General features: G+C 40.4%; 1 protein-coding gene across 2 annotated transcripts; it reads right to left on the bottom strand.

The window, feature by feature from the left end:
• Positions 1-3,814: 3,814 nt before the first annotated feature.
• On the bottom strand, positions 3,815-15,438 carry MEIG1 (meiosis/spermiogenesis associated 1). Of its 2 annotated transcripts, XM_036097028.2 has the most exons (3): positions 15,292-15,438; positions 7,459-7,625; positions 3,815-4,140 (listed from the first exon to the last, which is right to left on the bottom strand). In XM_036097028.2, the coding sequence occupies exons 2-3, from the start codon at positions 7,594-7,596 to the stop codon at positions 4,012-4,014; spliced, it is 267 nt and encodes an 88-aa protein (XP_035952921.1). In that variant the 5' UTR covers positions 7,597-7,625; positions 15,292-15,438; the 3' UTR covers positions 3,815-4,011. The 2 variants fall into 2 exon arrangements, 1 of the variants encoding a protein (XP_035952921.1); XR_013448505.1 differs by lacking the exon at positions 7,459-7,625 and having other exon boundaries at positions 4,013-4,140.
• Between the last annotated feature and the right edge of the window lie 252 nt (positions 15,439-15,690).

The raw sequence follows: 15,690 nt of genomic DNA, 5'->3' as shown, positions 1-15,690 counted from the left end.
AGAAGGGGTCTGGGCTAAGCCTAGAATCTCAGCCACGGTGAAGCCTCGGGCATACCTCACCCCTCTGTGGGCCTGGATTTCCTCAACTGTTGGGCCACCGGTCCTCTGAGGCTTGTTTTAGTTCTAATACACTTTGATTTTTTGACTTTCCACGTTGGAAAATGGTATGCTCTGTGCCTTTCTCCCCTTTCCCCGCCATGGGGTCAGTTATACTCCGTACCTTCTCCTAGGGTCCCCATGCAGTATGGCAAAAAGAAAGTACGAGATGCTTTTGACTGGGAAGAAGAACTAGGACACAGAAAGCGATGGTGTTTGCACCATTCCTAGGATTTGGACCGTCACTGCTCCAACAGGCCATCCCCTCTGTGGTCTGTAGCTTCCTTTTCTGGTTTTGCTTCTCCACGTTCCTGGAAGGGCCCTCCCCCACTGCATTCTCTCCCAGCTCCCACTTGACTCCTACTTCTAGAAGTTCAATGAATGACCCCAGCTTTTCAACTCTCAGTGCTTCACTTTGGAAAACTGACCCTACAATCTGAGACACCCTATGATTTTAGTAAAGACCTCAATGGTGCCCAGCATGGGCTCCCAAGATGGTAACTCATTAGTCCCTCATGGAGCACACCTGCAGGACCAAGATGGCAGGACCACAGGCTCCTTCCTGCCTCTGCACACTCCACCATGGCTCATCTTGCTTCACCACCATTAGACTCCAGTACGGACTCTCCCTCCCCCCATCACTGTATTTCCTTTTGAGGTTTCTTGGTGTCCTTTCTTGCCCATCAGAGAAGTTCTAATAATGTTGAACTTCAAAAAGGATGGAGTCTTCTCTTTCTTCCTGGGATGGTCCTTGGATCCTATAGAAATTTCTCTACCTCTTTCTCTAAAACTAGTAGTTGTACATGCTAAAGATTATTGGGAGAGGTAGCCTTCCTTGGGTTATAAAAGGTCTATACTCTTCTTATGACCAAGGGTGTCTATCTGCCTCTGATGGACTTACCTAAGAGGGAGAGGCCATTATGTTCTTCCTCAACAGCCAACAGACTCCCATCCCCAGCAACTTTTCCTAGAGTCCCATCATACCTGTGTCTCTGTCTCTGTCTCCTTTCCTATCTACCCGTCCCCCTCCCCTTTTCCTTCTCTCCCCCACTTTTCTTCCTCCTTCTCTTCTTCCCCCTCCCTCCCTCTTTTTTTAAAAGATGTATTTATTTATTTGAGAGAGAGAGAGCAAGGGGGTTGGGGCAGAGGGAGAGGGAGGGAGAGAAATTAAAGCAGACTCTGTGCTGAGTGCAGAGTCCAACTCGAGGCTTGATCTCAGGACCTGAGCCAAAATCAAGAAGTACAGTTCACTGACTAAGCCACCCAGGTGCCCCCCTCTTTCTTACTATGTGCACACTAATCATGGTAAAGAAAGGGGTCAGTCATGCTTAAATGCCTAGATTTTAAATCATAGAAGGATTTGATCTTTTCTGTCACGCATTATCTTGATGACATATGTTCAGAAATCCTAATTCTTGAACCATAAAATTAGAGAACCAGTGATTTCTAGCCATTATTCCTGCTGAATATAAAATCCATAGTCCGTGAAATTGCTAAATGAGTTCAATATGTTCCTGCCTCGTAAGTATCAGAATGAGGGAAGCTGTTTCTCATGAGAAAGAAGAATGTAGGGCTAGATTTGGTTCCCGCTTCTCTGAACTTAAGAACGTGTTGACTTTCGTGTCTTCTGAAAACCACTTCAGAAATCACTTCCTGTATCTTTTGGGTAAATACCCAGTAGTGCACTTGATGGGTCGTAGGGTAGCTCTATTTTCAACTTTCTGAGAAGCCTCCATACTGTTTTCCAGAGTGGCTGCACCAGCTTGCATTCCCACCAACAACATAGAAGGGTTCCCCTTTCTCCGCATCCTTGCCAACATCTGTCATTTCCTGATTTGTTAATTTTAGCCATTCTGACTGGTGTGAGGTGGTATCTCATTGAGGTTTTGATTTGTATTTCCCCAAGGGCCATATATCTTAAGAGGGTCTTGCTGCAGGAGGATAAAGTGGCATTTAGACCATTTGCGCTAATTAGTGAGAAGGTTCCAGGCAAAAAGGCCCTGGCCAACTTCCTTGGAATGGATATTATTTGTAACATTATCTGTGCTCCCTGGTCAAAAATGGCAGCCTGTGGTTGAAGCTCATGTAGACTCCATGGCTATGGATGGGTATTTCCTTCATCCATTCTATGTAGGGGTATGTTTCCTCTTGCTGCTATAAAAATTACCACAAACGAAGTGGTGTAAAACAATACTAGTTTATTTTCTTATAGTTTTGGAGGCCAGAAGTCTGAAATAAGTCTTATTTGGTAAAACCAAGGTGTTGGCGAGATTGTGTTTCTTCTGGAGACTAGCCATTCACTGGCTTTTTCCAGCTTCTAGAGGCTTTCTGCATTCATTGGACTTTGGTTCCTTCCTTGCATCCCTCAGACCTCTGCTTCCATTGTCACACCTCTTTCTCTAACTCTGACCAGCCTGCTGCCCTAAGGGCCCAAGTGATGCATTGGGCCAACCCAGATATTCTAGGATGATTTCCCATCTCAAGATCTTTAACTTAATCACATCTGCAAACTGTCTTTTGCTGTGTAAGGTACCATATGCACAGGTTCCAGGGATAAGGGTGTATTTGGAGGCAATGCGGATGTCAGGGGATGTCTTCTATCACAGTAGGTTAAAAAAAAAAAGCATTATCAGATTCAGAAGATCCCTTATGATCAGTACTGAGGGGTTTGCCAAATCTGAAAGAGGATGATAAAAAGCATGAGCAGAGGGGTACAGATAAATGGGTTCAAAGCGGTGAGATGATCTCAAGCAACGCTGGGAAAGGCATAAAAGAAGTTTGCCAATCTATCCTTCCTGTGATGTTTTCGCTCAAAAAGAAAAAATGCTGAAGAAGCACAACATTGATTTAGGAAAACTAATGGAGCTTCACGGTGCACTGGAAAATGGGAGCTGAACTTGGATGAATTGATGGTTATGATCCCCGTATCCAAAAATCTATTTAAAGGTCAGGGTTTACAAATGGTGACAAAAAATCTAGTGAAAACGTAGTTAAAATAGAAAGGGTGTCTTTCATCTATTTAACCTCAAAGCACTCAAGACTCACAAATTTTGGGGACTTCCTATGTCTTACAGGTCTTACAGGTTAATTATTGCCTTGCTCATTAGCACTCAGGCTGTTTCTGCAGTGATTCCAAGCAGGACTGGAACAGGAATTGTTTAGATTGGGAACCCAGAAGCCAATCCTGGGACAAGGCTCCACGTACAAGGAGCTGATTCAGGAGGAAGGGAACGCCTGGCAGGGAGTGGGGGGAGTGGCAATGGAGGGACACAGCCAATAGACTCTGTGATCCAGCCAGACACCCTCTGCCGGTGACTGAAGCTTCATCCTGCTGGGAAACTGGGCGCCAGTGTAAAGCACACACCTCTGATGGATTCCTCTGAGGTACCAGGCGGCTGGAGCTTTTGAACACCTCCTCCCCATCAGTCATTGGTTGAGGGCTGCTCCCAGGGGCCAGAAGCCCTTGGCATTTCCAATCTACTCAGCAAGAGGCAAAGGACTCCAGGGACAAGAGAAAGCCCTCGGGCCACAAGAGGCAGATCTGACAGTTCAAAATGGTGGTCTTGGAAAGTGGTAAAGGCTGGGGGTGGGGGTAGGGAGTATGGAGCACTAACCTATACATAACTAGCCTCACCACTGGAATGGTTTCAGATGGGGCTGTCTCTTTCTGTGCATCATGGTTAGTCTACCTCAGTTAAAATAATCAGAAGAACAGGACCAAGATGGATACACCTTTAATGCTTCTGCAATTATATTTTAGAACAGAACAGGATGGTTTCATGGTTTCATGGCTTTTGTGTTTCATAGTATTCAGCTGAAGTCTGCATTTTGAATTATTTTGTAAAAGGACATTTACATGATGTAGAATGAAGCAATGAAGTCTTAAGTAATGACAAATAACACAAAGAACAAAGGCTAGTAAGCATAAATTTTTACTTTGTGGACTTCCTTGTCATCACACTCCCTCTGTTTGTTGTAGTAATAGAAAGTATTGTCCCTTCTCTGGAGTTTCTTCACGTATCCCGTCTCTGGCCAACGATCTACCTGCACATCAGAAACCAGAATACAAATACTATGATGCTGGTTTTATTTTTATATAATAATTTACTAACAAATAGTTAACAGTATATCTCACATCCAAAAATTAAAGCATAAAATTAAATCTAAAAATACTTGTGCTCTCAAGAGAGTATTATACATACCTCAAACACATCCTAAGTTATATCCTTATACTGCAAAATAGCTAATTTGGTGCTTGTCTCTAGATCCCAATCTCTAGATTTAAATTTCTACTCAGTGGCCAAGATAGGGGAAACATTCAAAACACTCAAAACTTTTTCTTATGTTTACAAATTATTTCAAACATTATTACTTCCTAATTTCTAAAAGTAATGCCTGAGGAAATTAGGCTCAGGCCCCCCTCTGAAAGCACTTGGGTGCTGAGCATTGATGTCACACCAGTGACAAATGGGACCAGCTAGACTCAAGATACCTAAAGGTGCATATGCATTCCTCAAATCCATATCACAAGTTCAGCTTGAAAACCAAATTTTTAAAAGATTTTATTTTATTTTTTTAAGAAATCTCTACACCCAGTGTGGAGCTGGTCCTTATAATCCTGAGATCAAGAGTCTCATGATCCACCAACTGAGCCAGCCAGATGCCCCTTGAAACCTAATTTTTAATAGAAATTTAAGGTCATGAATTTAATCCTCCACTATCTTTTCTTACCTTCTCCCCATCTTTCTCATATGTCATATTGGTTTGCTTACTTTATCATTTGGCTTGACCTAGTTTGGGCATTTTTCTCCCCTTCCTCTCCAAATTCATGTTCTACTTTCTTGATCATGATCAGATCAATACATTTCTCTTGTTGTTTGGTATATTTCTTCTGGATTCTTTAAGATCTACTCTATCATTGTCAAAACCTGATCACTCAGGTGTCATGGTCTAGATAATCGAATGCTCTTCACCACCATCTCTCCAGGCAGTTTGTCACTTCTCATATGCCCCATCCATAAATCATAACTTTCCACTGGGATAGGAATACATCATGAATACAAAGGAATGCATGGCCTTTGTTTTCTAACAGGACATTTTCTTTTTCTTGTGTTGTCTCCTTTATTTAAGAATTAATGAAAATAGGTAGCAGCATATCGGATGAACCTTGGCAGGCTCTCTGACATTTATAGTATAGGAAAAAAATCAATGCTTCCTATCACTTAGGTCAAGCTTGCCTTTCATAGCTTCCATTGCCCCCAGCAGAGAAAGGAGGGTGTTCTCAAGATACCATTATAACTCTCTTCCTCTTGGGGCCAGGATCAGGCTCTCTTTCATTTACTAGGGTCCTAAAAAGCATCTCATCCAGTGAAGAAATAGCCTCTGTATATGGGATGAGCCTCCAAGCAGCTGTATTGGTTCTGTGCTCATCAACCCTTAGTCATTTTAAATATCCCTTGTATTTTATAATTTTTTCTTCTTGGCCTTTCACTTGAGGACTCCCAGTCGATGGAAGAAAGCATCACTCCTTTGAGTAGAACAGAGTGGAGTGGTATGGTCCTTAAGACCAGCTGGGGAGGTCAGTAAGCTCTAATAGTTTATGTGTCCCAAAAGGACATATGCTTCAGGTGAGGAAAGAGAAGTTTGCTCAAACCCTTCCCACCTCTGTACACTGGTAGAGACATACCAATCAAGGCAAGCATTCAGTTACCATCCTGGCCAATCTTCAAGGCCCTCTGCAAATGTCTCTGGGGGCATGAAGCCCTTTTGGGGGATTATCCCCCAAAGGAAGAGATTTTGTCTTCCTCTAAATTCCTGCGTCTTTTTTAAAGGCACACATATTTTGACTTGCGTAAATTTTTACTGTTCATGTCATTATTAATCTTCTACTCCAAGATAATAAGAATAATAAAAGCTATCAATCATTAACACTTATCTTTCATTCACTCAACAAATTATTAAGCACTACAATGTCAGGCACTTCAAACACATGATTTCATTTAATTCCTGTAACTATTTTCTAAAGCAGACACTGTCATCACAATTCAACTGTTGAGCTCAACCAAGTTAAGAACATTGTTCAGGATTGCTCAGCTAATGAGAAAGAGGAGCCAGGATGCAGACCCTGGATAGGTTCCAAATCTGGTTCTCTTCCTACTGGCCCAATCAATTTCTTGAGGTCAGGTACTCATATTTTTATCTCCTAAAGCACTTGGCACAGAAATTTGCACGTGGAAGTGACAGGGTTGAGGGCATGCTGCCCCAGAATATGCCACTTTGGCATACTGATGGTTTCAAGTTAAAGTTACTTGAGAAACCGGTGCATGAAGGACACTGACCCTCCTCTCTGTACCTCTGAAAGCAGGAAATAAATCTCACACGTGAAAGGCACCCTCCCTGCACCTGGAGGTAAACAGACATCCTTATCACCACAGACAGAGAATTCAGAGCCAAGAGGGCTGTGTAAATAAATTCTGCTTCATTTCCCCACTAATTAGTACTCAAGCCCAAGTTACTTTGTCTTGTCAGTTCTTCATACATTTATCATTTCTTTGTCTAAAAGGTATATAAATGGCCTGCTTTGGTCACTTCTTGGGTCTTATATCTTTGGGGCTCCTGTATATATGAGATTAGATGAAATTTGTCTTTTCTCCTGTTAATCTGTCGTGGGTCAATTTAATTATTAGACCAGCCAAAAGAACAGGGAAAATTTTCTCCTTCCCAACAGTTTATATCCAATTAGTTATACTGAAATGAAATGCAAGACCTCTTCAAAATTGCCAAGTCATACAGTGAATAGGCTTGTTCTTCCCTACATCACACACACACACTCCTCTCACTTTGTGGGACTTCCCCTTCAAGGAGGTTCTTTGTGTTCTCTTAAATCGGATTTTATCTCAATCACATTATTGGGCATGGGAGTGTAATGCACAAACAATCAGGAGTTGCTCTCTAATAGTTTTCTGTCACTTATAATCTCCATAATAAACAGAATCTAACCCCTATATAATTCGGGATAAAAAAAGAAACTGGAAAGAAGTAATAGTTACACAATAAACTGAATATCTGGCAATAGAATTACCTGGGTAAGGGAAAAAGACTCTGCTTCTGTGGTTATCATCAAAGCTTTATCTGGCAGAGCATGGTTGTTCAATAAAAGCTAGAAAGTTCTTAATCTTTCCATGCTGAGGGACCACCTCTCCCTCCAGTCTACCTGAAAACCTCTCCTCTGGACCTCAGTCTCCTCATCAATAAAATAAGAGAAATGGAGTAGAGTTTCCATTTAGTTATTCTCTGGTTCTTTGTTTGATTTTGATACTTTTCACTGAATATTTTGAGTTCAGGTCTGTAGAGACATCTTACCATAGAAACTTGTTTCACTTGCTTATATTCAATTTCATCCCGATATCCTGCTTGCTGAAATCTGTACAGATTTTCTATCTCTTCTGACCATTTTTTGGCACGACTTATTGATTTTGGTTTCATGTCAGAACTAGCCATGGCTACAGAGGTCTTATTGCCAATTATTTCTGAAAGATGTTAAAACAACATTAATAGATAGCATAATAGTGACAATTTTGAAAGTCCCTTTAAAAATGAACACAAGTGGGGCGCCTGGGTGGCTCAGTTGGTTAGGCGACTGCCTTCGGCTCAGGTCATGATCCTGGAGTCCCTGGATCGAGTCCCGCATCGGGCTCCCTGCTCGGCAGGGTGTCTGCTTCTCCCTCTGACCCTCCCCCCTCTCATGCTCTCTCTCTCATTCTCTCTCTCTCAAATAAATAAATAAAATCTTAAAAAAAAAAAAAAAATGAACACAAGTGGAATTTAAAAAAAAAAAAAAAACTCAGAGAGTTGAGAATCCTGTTACGTATATTAAATTTTAAACATTCAATTTCAAGATTGAGAAGGATTCATGCTCTACTTTGGAAACAAAATAAAATAAACCCTGAAAGATACATAGGGAACTGTTTATTTCTTCATCAAATAAAATTGTATTCAGAGAGTGATGTCCTAATTCTGGTGTCCTAGGCAATAGCATACACTTTTCTGAAGTCACACTCATTTTTAACTACTCAGTAGATTGTCAAAATATCTCACCACCGTTCCATTTGATTATATTAAAAACTGCATCCCCCACTTTTTTTTTCCTAAAAAGGAAATGTAAGATCAGTCTTCTCACTGTCTTCTTATTCTTCTTGCTGAGGAGCCATGTTTCCTCTCTTTCCATATCTTAACTACTTGGAGGCATCCAATCATTGCAGTTCATTCACTCAGGAGGTCACTGGGACCCTGCTCCTGTGACAGCCCGATGTGAAAAGACAGACGAACACAAAGTCCATGAAAGCTGTAAGACTGTATGATACTGAGATCATTGATTTTAAAACAATGTAAGCAGTCACCAGTAGCTTTCGAAGTTCAAATATTCAACTGAAGTACACGTAATTGTCTATTCACCAAACTTCTAGAGTCAGTTTTTCAAAGACATATCTTACAGTTGTTTTCTCAGAGTCATCTTATTTTACCAAAATATGTATCAGTTAACTGAAATAAAGTGCCCAGAATTTTCACCATGATTCCTTGAATCCATTCTTCTTTTCTTTCTTTCTTTTTTTTTTTTTTAAGATTATTTATTTATTTATTTGACAGAGAAATACAGCGAGAGAGGGAACACAAGCAGGGACAGAGGGAGAGGGAGAAGCAGGCTTCCCGCGGAGCAGGGAGCCCGATGCGGGGCTCGATCCCAGGACACTGGGATCATGACCCAAGCCGAAGGCAGATGCTTAATGACTGTGCCACCCAGGCGCCCCCTTGAATCCATTCTTCTATTAAAATACGTTTCTATTGGCTGAAATACATTAAGTACAGACTTCATGAGTAGGTCTTATAAATGAATTCTTGTTTTTAAATTTTTTTCAATTACAATGACAAATACTCATTACAGTACTACCCCCTCACCTGCAGTTTCACTTTCTACCTCGACTGCAGTCTGGAAGCAGATGACTCTCATTCTGACCTATTGTCAGAAGGTCAATGGTAGCCTAACGCTACATCCCAATGCCTATGTCATTCACCTCACTTCATCTCATCATACAGGCATTTTATCTTACATTATCACAAAAATAGTGAGTGCAGGAAAATATATTTGGACAGGCCACATTCACATAACTTTTCAAAATATATTGTTACAATTGTTCTATTTTATTATTGTTGTTTTAAACTTTATCATAGACATGTATATAGGAAAAAACAGAATATATAGGGTTTGGTACTATCCGTGGTTTGAGGCAGCCAGTTGGGGGGGGGGGGTCTTGGAATGTATCCCCCATGGATAAGGGGGAATTAATGTGTGTTGAAAAGGTCAAGAAATACATTAAAGTACAAAAAAAGAAAAGTCAAAATAATCACACCAATTAGAAGTATCAATCCTTAACATCAGGTGAATATCATCCTAAACATAAGATGAGTTAGAAGGACAGACTTTAAAAGTTTTATAAAAAGGAATCTTATACTATGGACTCTGAAAAACAAACTGAGGGTTCTAGAGGGCAGGGGGGTGGGAGGATGGGTTAGCCTGGTGATGGGTATTAAAGAGGACATGGAGCACTGGGTGTTACACACAAACAATGAATCATGGAACACTACATCAAAAACTAATGATGTAATTTATGGTTATTAACATAACATAATATAAAAAAAGGAATCTTATAATAAATACTTTCACAAGTATAACAAATTTATCTCAGCCTGGATTTAACAGGGTGGGAAGTAGGAAATGGAAATAAAATTGATGGAATTGCTAAATTTCAGATAAATATTTCTTCGGTGTGAAAGATGTGGCCTAATATTTCCCTCATAGTTAATAAAAATAGATTAATGGAGACTGTTAGGAGGCTAAGAGTCATTTGTTTGAATTTTATGTTATAAGTCATGCACAAATACCAATTGGCTCTTCTATGAAAAATAAGGGAAACGGTCCTGTGCTCCCCCCTACCTCCTGTATATTTTTGTCACATTCTTACTTAACATTTTAAAGGTTGCGGTATTTACATTCCGTCCTGAAACCAAAATTCTCACAGTTGTTTGGGTTTAGCTCCTGATTTAAATGAATTAAAATGAAGCCATTTGAGTTACACAGTTCACTCTGATGAAAGTAGCAACTACCCAATGGATATATCATTAATATTGTTTGCATTTTTTTCATCGTGCATACCAATATGTATATTGACTAGACCAAAGAAAATTAAGGTATTGTTAATATTTGACTTTTTAAAAACTTTTGACCCTTATTTATTAATTTAGGTTTAGGCTCATGTTGTATTTTAAGGCAATATGTTGTTATGTTATTGTGAATTTATGTAAAATTTGGATTACCTGACAAAACAATAAGTGAGCCATATTTCAGTGGAACCCCTGCCCTTCATTTCCATTCATTTTATTTATTTTTATTTTTTGTTATTTTTAAAATATTTATTTTTTATTTATGGTTTCTTTTTTTTAGTTTTAAATACAATGAATTAACATATAGTGTTTAATTAGTTTCAGAGGTAGAGTTCGGTGATTCATCAGTCTTATATAACACCCAGTGCTCATTACATCATGTACCCTCCTTAATGTCTGTCACCCAGCTACCCCATTCCCCCACACTCCCTCCCAACACCCCTCAGTTTGTTTCCAATGATTAAGAGTTTCTTGTGATTTGTCTCCCTCTCTGATTTCATCTTGTTTTGTTTTTCACTCCCTTCCCCTATGATCCTTTGTTTTGTTTCATAAATCTCACATATGATGAAATCATATGATAATTGTCTTTCTCTGATTGAGTTATTTCGCTTAGCATAATACCCTCTAGTTCCATCCATGTCATTGCAAATGGCAAGATTTCTTTTTTTTGGATGGCTGAGTAATATTCCATTGTATATATATAACACATTTTCTTTATCTGTTCATCTGTTAATGAACATGTGGGTTCTTTTCATAGTTTGGCTGTTGTAGACATTGCTGCTCTAAACATTGGGGTGCAGGTGCCCCTTCGGGTCACTACATTTGTATCTTTGGGGTAAATCCCTAGTAGTGCAATTGCTGGGTCATAGGGTAGGTCTATTTTCAAGTTTTTTTTTTTTTTAAAGATTTTATTTTATTTATTTGACAGAGAGAGACACAGTGAGAGAGGGAACACAAGCAGGGGGAGTGGGAGAGGGAGAAGCAGGTTTACCGCTGAGTGGGGAGCCCGATGTGGGGCTCGATCCCAGGACCCTGGGATCATGACCCGAGCCGAAGGCAGACGCTTAAGGACTGAGCCACCCAGGCGCCCCCAAAACTTTTTATCTTGATGAAGTCCCAATAGTTCATTTTTGCCTTTGTTTCCAATGCCTTTTGAGATGTGTCTAGCAAGAAGTTGCTGTGGCCTAGGTTGAAGAGGTTGCTGCCTGTTCTCTCTAGGATTTTGATGGATTCCTGTCTCACATTGAGGTCTTTCAACCATTTGGAGTCTATTTTTGTGTGTGGTGTAAGAAAATGGTCCAGTTTCATTCCCCTGCATGTGACTGTCCAATTTTCCCAACACCATTTGTTGAAGAGACTGTCTTTTTTCCATTAGATAGTCTTTCCTGCTTTGTCGAAGATTAGCTGACCATAGAGTTAAGGGTCCATTTCTGGGCTCTCTATTCTGTTCCATTGATCTATGTGTCTGTTTTTGTGCCAGTACCATACTGTCTTGATGATGACAGCTTTGTAATAGAGCTGGAAGTCCGGAATTGTGATGCCATCAACTTTAGTTTTCTTTTTCAATATTCCTTTGGCTATTCAGGGTCTTTTCTGGTTCCATACAAATTTTAGGATTATTTGTTCCAGCTCTGTGAAAAAAGTTGATGGTATTTTGATAGTGAGATCATTGAATGTGTAGATTGCTCTAGGTAGCATAGACATTTTAACAAAATTTTTTTTCCAATCCATGAGCATGGAACATTTTTCCATTTCTTTGTGTCTTCCTCAATTTCTTTCATGAGTGTTCTATAGTTTTCTGAGAACAGATCCTTTGCCTCTTTGGTTAGGTTTATTCTTAGGTGTCTTATGATTTTGGGTGCAATTATAAATGGGATTGACTCCTTAATTTCTCTTTCTTCTGTCTCCTTAGTGTATAGAAATGCAACTGATTTCTGTGCATTGATTTTATATCCTGCAATGGTGCTGAATTCCTGTATGAAGTTCTAGCAATTTGGGGTGGATTCTTTTGGGTTTTCAACATAGAGTATAATATCTGTAAAGAATGAGAGTTTGACTTCTTTGCCAATTCAGATGCCTTTTATTTCTTTTTGTTGTCTGATGGCTGAGGCTAGGGCTTGCAGTACTATGTTGAACAACAGTGGTGAGAGTGGACATCCCTGTTGTGTTCTTGACCTTAGAGGAAAAGCTCTGTTTTTCCCCATTGAGAATGATATTCCCTGTGGGCTTTTTGAGTATGACTCTTATGATATTGAGGTATGTTCCCTGTATTCCTACACTGTGAAGAGTTTTAATCAAGAAAGGATAATGTAGTTTGGCAAAGGCTTTTTCTGCATCTACTGAGAGGGTCATATGGTTCTTGTCCTTTCTTTTATTGATGTAGTGTATCATATTGATTGATTTGTGGATGTTGAATCACCCTTGCAGCCCAGGAATAAATCCCACTTGGTCATGGTGAATAATCCTTTTAATGTGCTGTTGGATCCTATTGGCTAGTATCTTGGTGAGAATTTTGGCATCCACGTTCATCAGGGATATTAGTCTGTAATTCTTTTTGGTGGGGTCTTTGGTTTTAGGATCAAGGTAATGCTGGCCTCATAGAAAGAGTTTGGAAGTTTTCCTTCCATTTCTGTTTTTTGAAACAGCTTCAGAAGAATAGGTATTAATTCTTTAAATGGTTGGTAGAATTCCCCTGGGAAGCCATCCAGCCTTGGACTCTTGTTTGTTGGGAGACTTTTGATTACTAATTCAATTTCCTTGCTGGTTATGGGTCTGTTCAGGTTTTTTATTTCTTCCTGGTTCAGTTTTGGTAGTTTATACATCTCTAGGAATGCATCCATTTCTTCCAGATTGCCTAATTTGTTGGCATATAGTTGCTAATAATATGTTCTTATAATTGTTTGTATTTCTTTGGTGTTGGTTGTGAGCTCTCCTCTTTCATTGATGATTTCATTTATTTGGGTCCTTTCTCTTCTTTTTGATAAGTCTGGCCAGGGGTTTATCGATCTTATTAATTCTTTCAAAGAACTAGCTCCTAGTTTTGTTGATTTATCCTACTATTCTTTTGGTTTCTATTTCATTTCCATTCATTTCAATGGGAGGCTCACTGCTTTGTTGCTGCACACTAGATACGACCAACAGTGAGCTGGACATGTGTGGTAGAGCCTGACAATCCAGTAACATACACAACTATATATGACCTATTTTTTCATAGAAAAATGACACTAAGAAACATGAGAGGAAAAAAGGTGCAAACTTGCTGTATAAAAAGACTTTCAGAATTAGTTATGCTTGTTATATGAATTTTGGCTGTATTATATTGCCTTTATAGATGAGGCACATTTTCTAAAAGTAGTGGCACAATCATACTTTTTGTTTTACCCAAGCCATTTTTGCTTCAGGCTTGGCTTTTTGATACATAACAAAATACTTTTATATACTCATATTCATTCAAAAAGTATTTTCCTGAATGTCGTCTATGTAATCTTTTGCCACTTTCAAACAAAACAATCATGTCAACTATAAATACAAAAATGCTTTCAACAAGGGCGCCTAGGAGGCTCAGTTGGTTAAGCATCTGCCTTCAGCTCAGGTCATGATCTCATGGGTCCTGGGATTGAGTCCTGTGTGGGCTCCCTGCTCAGTGGGGAGTCTGCTTCTCCCTTTACCCCTCCCTGCCTCGTGCTCTCTCTCTCAAATAAATAAAATCTTTAAAAATTTTTTAAAAAATGCTTTCAACAGAAGAACTGTTCAATAGAAGAGCTGAACTACTGGAGAAAAAAAACCATTTTTTTCTCAGTAGAAATATGTATCCTCTAGACATACTATGCATTTCAAAACTTTGTTTTCCCACAATAGCTAAAGGGAACTTAAATGCATTTTCATCATAATAGGAAGCCCTGCGGTTACTGTAACTATACTATATAGCAGTGGTGCAAATCCCACCCCCCAACTTTTTTGTCTCTCTTTTAACTTACTTTCTACTTATTAAAAACAGAATGAAACTAAAATTGGGAAAGATCAACTTATAACTTTTCGATGAAATATTTCAGTAATCCTGGGAAATTCAGTGGCAATATTAATCCCACTAGTAACATTCAGCACTTTGAAATTTAGTGGTTTACTTTGCTGAGAGTTGTGGCAAAAAATAATTACTATAAAACACATCTGATTTTTATAATACTAAGTTGTAGCTACAGAAACAGGAAATGGTAATGGCCTGACTTTCTAGTTTTGTGAAAATCTAATTTTATTAAACAGTATTAGGTTTATATAGGTATTCTAAACCCAGCAATATCAAACCCTTGACAATCTAAGGTTTTAAACTGACAGTAGAAGCCTTTGATGTACCAGTCATCTCAAACTCCCTTCTATGCAAAAGTCCTTTTCACTTCCTTGTTCGCTCTGAAAAGTGCTTTTTACCTTTAGTCGTATTAAAACCCCAAGAGCATTAGTATTCCTTCCATTTCTGTACCTATTTTATTCTGTTCCTAGACGCATCAGGATATGGCAAAGGAGCCAATCAGCTAACATCCCTGGGCTTGTTTCCCGAACAGCGAAAAGGTCTCATTATAAGGTCTCTTTTGTCCGCACACTTCCCTTCCCAAAGTTTTTGGGGGGTCAGTTGAAAAACAAAACTGGTTTCCCAAATATGCCTTTGTAGTCCATGGTCTAGGTATGCTAATCTGCATCTGTGCAGCGTAAAGCCACTCCATGCCTTCTCCAGTCCCTCAAGCCTTTCTTCTGACAGAAATCACCAATTCTGTATGTGGATCTGCCACAGAAGGCTGAGCCGGAGAAAGAGTTTTGAAAACTGGGGGTCCACAGGAGAACTCTGAAAGGAGACCCCAGAATACATCAAGCCGCAGGGGGAGCGGCTCGGCCTGGAAGCTACTGGAAAATCAGATTCTGAAACTCAGGGGTTAGCAAATAAAGACCGTAACTAACCCGGAAAATAAACAAGCAAGAAAATCAAACCTCAGAAATCACAAAGGCGTTCCGGAGCGGAAGGGGCGGAGCCGAGGCTTCCGGGGCGGGGCCCGGGCAGGCTCAGCGGAGGGGGCGGACTGTTCAGGTCCCTCGGGACGAGTCCACCCACCGCCCCTTCCCCCCTCCCCGCCCCTGGGTCCAGCTCTCCGTGGTTACCCTCGCTGGCCGATCTGGAGAGGCCGAGGCACCCCGCCCGGGAGCTCCCAGGAGAGCGCGGCGGTGCTCGAGTTCTCCACTCAGGAATCCGTGGGCTGGGCAGCGAGAGGCCAACTGTCGCGCCTCGGCGACCCTCGCGTCTCCTAGCAACGCGTGGCGCGGCGGAGCGCCCAGCTCCGGCCCCGCCCCCTGCGAGCGGGCCCTTGTGCGCAGGTGCGAGGGCTGGGCTGG

The sequence above is a fragment of the Halichoerus grypus genome, chromosome 6 (genome assembly GCF_964656455.1).
Source record: "Halichoerus grypus chromosome 6, mHalGry1.hap1.1, whole genome shotgun sequence".
Classification (NCBI taxonomy): domain Eukaryota; kingdom Metazoa; phylum Chordata; class Mammalia; order Carnivora; family Phocidae; genus Halichoerus; species Halichoerus grypus.
Note: the sequence above shows the minus strand (reverse complement) of the source record. Positions and strands in the feature narration are given on the sequence as shown.